General features: G+C 32.9%; 1 protein-coding gene across 2 annotated transcripts in view; it reads right to left on the bottom strand.

Moving 5' to 3' along the window:
* Positions 1-3,373: 3,373 nt before the first annotated feature.
* Positions 3,374-8,984, bottom strand: part of LOC106103182 (nuclear transcription factor Y subunit gamma-like) — a 6,996-nt gene continuing 1,385 nt past the window's right edge. The window contains exons 2-8 of one of the 2 annotated variants that reach the window (XM_013282866.1): positions 8,811-8,952; positions 8,229-8,414; positions 7,728-7,856; positions 6,947-7,036; positions 6,110-6,202; positions 4,833-4,943; positions 3,374-3,967 (exon numbers count right to left, since the gene is read on the bottom strand). In XM_013282866.1, coding sequence (XP_013138320.1) covers positions 3,890-3,967; positions 4,833-4,943; positions 6,110-6,202; positions 6,947-7,036; positions 7,728-7,856; positions 8,229-8,414; positions 8,811-8,952 — 829 coding nt within the window. In that variant the 3' untranslated portion in view covers positions 3,374-3,889. The remainder of the gene's footprint in view (positions 3,968-4,832; positions 4,944-6,109; positions 6,203-6,946; positions 7,037-7,727; positions 7,857-8,228; positions 8,415-8,810; positions 8,953-8,984) is intronic. The other variant, XM_013282867.1, reaches the window with a different exon arrangement.

Raw genomic sequence — 8,984 nt, 5'->3', positions numbered from 1 at the left:
GCTGCCGCTGCCGCCGCCCGCCTGCCACGATTGGCCTGTCTTCATGGTCAACTAATACGCTCACAAACCACTTGTAGAAGCAAGCAATTTACCTTATTAAAATGACATTAAGACTTACGAACATCGGAATTTTACAGATGCTAATATAGTTCTGTCAATTAAAAAAATGTTAGTTCAAAAATGGAAAAAGTCATTTGCTTTTAGATTGAAACAGGACCTATGCAGATTTTTCTTTTCAGAGATTCACAAAAATGTTTGCCTGTTTATAAATCTGTATTCTTAAAGTAATATAAAAGCAAGAATTCATTTTTATTTGTTTTAGAGGTTATGTTTTGTTGTTTTTTTTTTTAATGAAGGTAAAAAATATTGCTTGCCTGCACTAGCGTTATGAAATGGCTCAAACGATTTAGTGATATTAATTACAGACTAAAAATATATTATTTAATTCAGAATAAATGTTTACATATATCAGAAAGATATTAATTGTTTGTGCGTTGTAAAATATTATTCTTATTTGTTGATCTTTCAAATATTAATTCTATAATATAATATGATCTACTTATTATAAGGTAATTTTATATTATGATGGGTCCAAAGAGGTGGAAAAATTTCTATTGATGTATCGTTTTTGTCGCCGTAATATTGTTAGCATTGTGTTTTAATCTTACTAATGAAGTAACTATTAAAATGTCTATGAACATATCACAGCTTGAAACATGTTTATAATCTTACGGTGACGTCACATATTTTTACCTCTCCAAAGAAGAGTTTGTTTTTAAATATCAAAATGGTCTCTAACTTAATGCCACATCTCAAGTATCATGTCTGTGCAAGATAAATATTCTTTGAGAAAATTCAAACATTTTTGTTTCGTATATTCTTTGTATTCATATACTTTACTTATGAAAAAAACATACACATATTTACAAGCGGCATATTCTAGAAGATTATAATTTTGATAGAACACTTTTATCTTGCTAAGAAGAAAAAAATTAACGACTTTAATTTTTTTATTTTTTTTTCAATGAACTTGAGATGTCACATTTCAAAATATCACCATTAAACTATTGTATAAAGTTCCTTCAGATAGAATTTTCACAATTATTTATATTAATAATTAATGAAAAAAAAAACATTACTTTTTTCGCTCTATAAAATTGACAACGAATGTACACAGTGATACGAAGGTGCTGTTTGTTAATTATTTTTTTAGAAAATAAACCAAATATGTTATTGATGTTAAGTTACACATAATTTAGTCTTAGAATTCGCTCAATTAGAATAGAGAATAAATATTACAGCCAGAAAATAATATCGCCATAATTTAATTGAAATAATTACAGTAAGTTAATATTTACTATAAATATTACGGTTTTAACGTATAAAATTCGACGACAATCCTGCAAACACAATTTTCAACGCAACATAATACAAAAAAACATAACACAAAAATTAGCAGAATTACGTTCTATATTTAAATTTATCACGCCATATTGGCAGAATTGTTTCGATCTTCGAAAATCACTTTTAGTAAACGCATAAGCCTGAAAGTGCTCAATTATTGTATAATTAATACATTTCCATTAGAAAAAACAAATTTAATTTATATAATATTATATTTAAGTTTAAAATTCTTGCCGGGATAAATATCCAGCAGAAATTAGGTTAAATATGACGTAGATATTATTTATAAGTATATTGCCAGATGCAAAAAATATTTTTATTTTATTTATAAAAAATAATATAGAAAATTATTATATTTAAATAATTGGTACATTTACCGATATGTTTAAAATATATTTTTTTGTTATTTAAATTATTGATTTAGACTACAAATTGGTAACTATTTGATGCCCTATAGCTTCTACAGGGGAAAAATATTATTTTTATACGTTAATTAGACTTGTTATATTTTATATTGGCATAATATTTAAGTTATAAATCTGATATAAAGATATAAGAGAAACAACAAAATCTGAATGTCTTCCAATTGTAAAAAAACTATTTATTTAGGAGTGTCACAAAATTTGTGATAATATTAATGTTACTTTATTTAGATTTTAATAATAAATATAATATAAATCGTTGAATTTCAAGCAATAAAATATTGTGTAAGTTACTATGGTCAGTGATAGTGAGTAAATATAGGTTATTTTAACTGTACGACTACCGAAACAACAAAAACATTGCTATCTCGTTTTATTTAAAGAAAATGAGAAGTAAGACAATATTTTTTTAACTTCGGTAGTTGTCAAATGTTTATATTTATGTGATCTTTGAAGTTATAGTCAACGATATTTGACCCGGGAAAATGTGCTCTTTTTAGGTTGTCACAAAATATGTAAAATCTACATTAAAATAAGTATAAGATGTTGGCGCTAGTGAGCTATTTAGTTTCACTTATCGCCGGGTCAAATATCTTGTCTTGTTGTTTTATCACAATTTCTGCTGCCATGCACGCCATGTCCAGCGTTATCCATGACCCTTAATATTAAGAGTGTGCTATAGTTTATAATTATTATTTGAAGAATTATGACGTCTATATCTAAAATGTTACCAGTTAAGGTAATAGACAATCTGAGTATATTTTTATAATAAAACGAAATTGACGATCTTTCTAAATTAATTATAATGGTATATATTTTGATAAAAAGTGTAAAAAGCAACGCATAATTTGAATTAGATTCATATTTTTGTTATTTTTATATATATTTTTAAAGTTATTTTCAGCGAATTTGTTATAATGGTGATCATTGTTTATCTAATCGTTATTTCAATCAATTATTTTTATTAGTTCTGTTGATTAGTCGCTATGATTTTTTGTGTCTGAAATTAACAAAGCATTTCTCTCGCTCTAATGTATGAGTTTGTCTCACTCTAACATATGACGTACAAATAACCTAACAAAATTCACCTGACACTTGTTTTAGAACATATTTTGTCCTTGTCTTTTTAAAGAAAGAGAAAGAGATGGCGATTTAACTCAGATACAAAAAACAAAATGGCGAATACTATGAAATGTTAAGCTTGTAGTTTTGAGTAGTGTAGTCAATTAGAAATTGTGCAATGTAGTTGATAAAGTTCTGATAGTATGTTGTAATTTAGCATGATATAATACAAAATAGAGAATTGTTTTAATAAAAAATAGATTAAAATGTTGTTTTTATTTTATACCCCTCCGTTTATTTCGTTGTTTGTTGTTTACATATAACAATTAAAATTTTATTTATGTCATTTCGTTGTTAACTTTACGTCTTCCCGCGCGATTCATTTTTTTTGCTTATCTTTTTCTATAAAAGGCAAAGGTTTTATTGGCAGTATGCCATCTCTTTTCAGAAAGGGTACCTCATTCTGCATGCAACAATAAAAGCCATATAAATCCATCACATTTATTTATTTTTCCTTATTAAATATATTTACAGTAATTCCATAAAATTAAAGATTTCAGACAATTTCACAGATTAAGTCCAAATATGTTGAATTTGACTGCAACATACGTTTATACTTATCTCTGTTTAACCAAAGAGAATGAAAGAGATGCAACATGTATACAGGGGCTTATCATGAATATTCGTGAGAACATTTTCGTTACGTCATCAACAAATAATTTATCTTACGAAAGTTTTAATGAGTTAATAGTCATCGAGGAAAAAGAATTTGTGTAGTTTCCCTTTTTTACTTTTAATTTGGCATGAGACAAGTTATGTTCTTAAAAATTCCATGAATGTTTATGTACACTAAGTTTCTTTACTACTATGTTCTGTCTTTTTGCCAATCAAATTAAAAAACGTAAATCAACAAATTTCATACAATTGTTGTCGATTACGTTACGAATAAAATCTCGCAAATGTCACGTATTCGTGATAGACCCCGTTCACTATTTACGTCGCTAAGTTTCCTCCTGCGTGGTGGCGACTTGCGCTAGAAACACTTGCTGTGGTTGGTTCTGACCGCCATGGGAAGATACCTGTTTAGACAAGTAAGTCAATTCCACTAAATTTTAATAATTAACCGAAATAAAAAAGACAAGTAGCCTATGTGTTCTTCCAGACAATGCCCTACATTTATGTCAAAATTTCATCGAGATCCATTCAGCAGTTTAGGCCACAAACACTAACAAACTTTCTCATCTTACTAATATTATAAACTAGCTGTCCCCGTGCGGTTTCATCCGCATGAAATTATGAAAATTTTATTTTATTGTTTACATTTGTCAAATTGACAATAGCAAATGTTAAAATGACATGGAAAACAACCTTGGCCATCTTGCTTTCTTGATGTTGGCAGAAACTTATGGTCTCTTTCCTACATTAGGGTTTCGATCCAAAAAATTTACCCCCTAAGTTTAATGGCGTGAAAAAATATAGCCTAAAGCGTGATGTAAGTGTAGGGCTTTTTATTAAAAAACGAATTGTTCAAAAATATGGTGTATTTGCTGACAACTTAGACAACAAAGAAGTGTGTGTTTACACTTTATTATAATAGTATAGATGGGAATGTTTGGGCGGATGCATGGATGGATTGGATATGTGTTAGTTTATAACTTAAACCGCTGAACGGATCTCGATAAAATTTGGCATGGATGTAGAGGGTAGTCTGGAAGACCACAGGTTACTTCGTCTTTTAATTCCACGCAGATGAAGTTGTGGAATAAAGCTAGTTTGTAATATTAAGAAGCAAGATGTCACCAGCTGACTCATTTTTATAGATTTATTTTGGAACATCCTATAGTGTTTAAATTTATGTTACTTTGAATAACTGGGCTTATGGTTCTATTATTTTTTTTTAATTTACTATTTTTATTTAGACTACACATGCAATTGTGAACTGACCTGTATGATCTGCGGCGTCTGTTGCGGCTGAGCTTGTATCACGATAAGCTGTCCCGCGTTGTTCTGCAGCTGAGGACGGACTAAGTTCAACTGCGCTTGAGATAACTGGATCTGGTAAAAGGTTATTGCTCAAATATATTAAACTACCTGTTCCCTTGCGACTTCATCCGCATTAAATTATGAAAAATTTTATTTTATTGTTTACATGTCAAATGTCAAAATGACATGACATGACAAATATTGACAATCTTGCTTCCTTGATGTTGGCAGCAACTTATGGTCTCTTTCCCACATTAGGGTTTTTATCCACAATCTTTACCCCCTAAGTTTAATGGCGTGAAAATATATAGCTAAAAGCGTGACGAAGTAGGGCTTTTTATTAAAAAAAGAATTATTCAAAAATACACTGTAATTGCTGCCATCTTAGGCAACAAAGAAGTGTGTGTTTACGCTTTATTATAATAGTATAGATATAGATAATCATACTGATATTATCAATGCGAAAGGTTAGATGGATGGATGGATGTTAGAGTTTGTAACCTAAACGTCTGAACGAATTTTGATGAAATTTGGCATAGATGTAGAGGATAGTCGGATAGTAGTAGGGAGAACACATAGGCTTCTCACTTTTGTTTTCTTAATTTCACGCGGACGGAGTCGCGGGAGTTAGCTAGTAATATATACTAGCTAATGCTATTTTTATTCTAATTAAAACAAAAGAATTAAAAATGATTTTGAATTAAGATACAATTATATCCATACCTAGATCAATAGTGGAAGAAATAACTTATTCTACGAGGGAAAGTATTATGCACAAATCCTGTTTAGTGAATGCCAAAAAATAAACATAAATATTGCGAAACTTGTACTTAGGTAATTCATGAAGACGAAGCTGCACGGAACAGCTAACTAACATAAAACGTACACACATTTGTTTTGCAAGAAGTAGCAATCAAGATATATATTTCAATACTGTCTTTTTTTTAATAATAAGCCCTACACTCATGTCATTATATAGGCTATATATATTCACGCTATTTAATTTGGGAGAGTGAATGAATTGGAAAAAGTCATGCGTGAAAGGGATAAAAATTACAAACCAATAGCAGCAAAGCAAGATTGCCATGGTTAACAAATTAGCCAATAAAAGGCCTTTGTTGTGAAGTTTTGACGTGCTATTGAAAGTTTGAAAATAAACTTTTTATAATTTCACAAGGAACAGCTAACACCTAGTATTACATATACCCTTCTGGTCTTGACAAGGTATGTATACTTACGGGTACTTGCTGCAGTTCCCCAGAGGAGGTGACAACTTGCTGCACCAGGGTAAGGGGCTGTCCACCAGAGGATGTAGACGCGTTACCTGATTGCTGGAATGTTACACATACTCTTGTATTTGATACAAAATGTGTCTTTTATGGCCGGTTTCCTAGATACTTTTAATCATTCGTTAGTGTGTTTGGTTCGATAACTTCATAACATGCACTAACTACGTAACTTGAGTTTTACTTTTTTGAAATAGGTCAACCTAACAGTAATGAATCAGTAGGTAATTTTAACAGTGGTAGAGCTCGCTTTAACATCTTCGCACGTATGGGTCGGCTCGCCCCCAGTAATACCACGACCACAGAAGATAGGCGTGAAGTGGACACAATTACGCGTTTCGTCTGATGAGTGTGGTGCCGGAGGCCCAATTTTAGTCCCTTTCTCTTTACTACCCTTTTCTTATAAGGAGAAGTTGGGAAGGGGAAATGGATTTGACGGAGGAGGAGATGCATAGGAAGGGGAAATGTCCTCTTTATGTGCATCTCCTCCTCTGTCGTATAAGGGTAGGCAACGCATCTGCAATTGCCGATGTCTATGGGCAGCGGTCGCTTCGTCATTTTGGAGGATTCTAGTGGCCGCTAGCTCGTTTGCCACCTTTTTGTATAAAAAAAAAGTAATGTAAACTTCAGAAACCTAGCGTAAGTCGTATTTGTGATATAATAGTTATGAATCCTAGGTGTAGGAAACTTGATTAAAATTATGATCTCGAGTAGTAGTAATTCTGATATCGTGTTAGCTCAAGCCGTTATATATGTGTGTGTCTGCGTGTCCGCGTGTGTGTAACGTACCTGTACAACCTGTGCACAAGGTTGCAGCAGGTACTGCGGCTGCGCGCCCTGCAGCGCCGCCTGGTGCTGCTGCGCCAGCTGAAGGTAGTACTGTACAGGTTATTGCCTGTCATCACCTCGCGGGACACGCGATAAAGAGACTACGTGCGGGGTTGGGGAGACTTCATGACTAGGATATGGTGAAGCTATGGTTACTTCAAAGTGTTAAAATAGAAGATAATGATATGTATGGAAGAAGTTGTTGCCTTTTTAGGGTAGGTTCGGGTTAAATGGTATATTACCCATTAGAATTATAATGAAGATTTACCAAGTATTATACAAAGAGCAAGCTCGTGCTCTTTTAGGGTATGAAGGGGTTAAATGTAATAGTTATGGGAGATATCGACATGTATGAAGCAAAGATTAATTTGGTACTTTAGAGTAAGGTAGGGTTAAATTGAATTGTACCCATACTTCTAATACACATGGATTACGAGAGCTACTAGAGTAGTAAAGGTAGTAAGATGGTGTTCCTCTAGGGTAGAATAAAACGAAATAGTACTAATGTTAGATGAGAAATAACGTTTCTAAAATAAGTAAGAGTAAAATAATAGTAAGTAAACACAAGTAATCTTAAGTTGCACGGAAGAGAAATTCCCTTCCAATTCCAAGCATAGACAATATCTAGGTAAAGTGGAAATATACACTTGGAATTTCTATTGAATGAACACTTACATTTTATTGCTAATTAGCGATTAATCCGTCGTAGTAAAAGTCGTGTGCTGCAACTAGTGATACTGACCTGTTCGGTGTTGGAAGCGCGCGGCGGCTCCTCACGTGTTTTGGTAGGCTTCACCTCCTGTCGGGGCACTATGTCTATCAGGAAGTCCAGCTGGTCGGACTTGGATATCGCCATTGCTATATCGTTACGCTGAAATATAATATTTAAATCTACCAGTTGTTATGCAGTACCGGAGTTATGGGCGTGGTAGACCGCTCAGGGCGCTTGACAGAAAAGGGCGGCTGTAAATGACAATTTCATAAAAGAGGGGCCATAAAAATCTTGTCCAGAGTGCTGTCGCTAGAATCGGCATAGGATATTAAATCAGTAATATGGGAGTCGACAACTGTTCATTTAAATAAAGCATACTAAAGAACCCTTCAAGGACACATTTAAAAGCTCTACGTCTAGTTAGTTCTCTAACACATTAACATTTACATTACATTAACTTTGTAAATGTCTCGAAAAGATAAAGAAAGAGATAGAGAAAGGGAAAGAGAGAGGGGGGAGAGAGAGACTTACCTGTAAAGTTCGTCTCTTATTATCTTCAGTATGGGACCAGGCGCGCAACGTCAGCTCATGTATGAAAATCTCCGCAGCTTTCGCGAACAGTACGGGAGCTTCCGCCGAAATCATCTTCACTTCCTCATCCAGTTTCATTATCTTCTTGATTCTCGCTAACGGCAGCGCTTGTGTTTTGAAATCGTCCTAAATGTACGATAGCCTATACTAATATTGTAAAGAGAAAAGATTTGTTTTGGATTTTTGTATTTATTGAAATAACTCAAAAACTACTGGACCGATTTCAAAAATTATAGCATCATTTTCAAGCTATATTGATGACAAAGGCTACATTTTTAAATTTCATGTGGACAAAGTCGCGAGCAATAGCTAGTCTATACTAATATTATAAAGAGGTAAGATTTGTATTTCTGTATTTTTGTATGTATTGAAATAACTCGAAAACTACTGGGACGATTTCAAAAACCATTAATAAGCTATATTAATAACTTCGATAATGTTTTTAATATTATTATTTTTTTATTTTTTCGCGGACGATGTCATAATTTTTTCCTTGTAATAATTTTATAGTAGTTTACGTACGGCATTAACTTTCTTGATATCGTCAGTGACTTTCGCCCAGAAGGCTTGAAGGCTTTGTTGAATGTTCTCCGGAGAGGAGCCCTCCTCCCCCGCCACCTCGGTGTCGCCCTCTTCCGACACCGCTGAGGTACCGGCTTGGTCCCTGTCAGACATTTAAGAAATATATAGACTAGG

The sequence above is a fragment of the Papilio polytes genome, unplaced genomic scaffold (genome assembly GCF_000836215.1).
Source record: "Papilio polytes unplaced genomic scaffold, Ppol_1.0 DF823868.1, whole genome shotgun sequence".
Lineage (NCBI taxonomy): Eukaryota > Metazoa > Arthropoda > Insecta > Lepidoptera > Papilionidae > Papilio > Papilio polytes.
The sequence above is the reverse complement of the archived record's forward strand: the minus strand, read 5'-3'. Positions and strand labels throughout refer to the sequence as shown.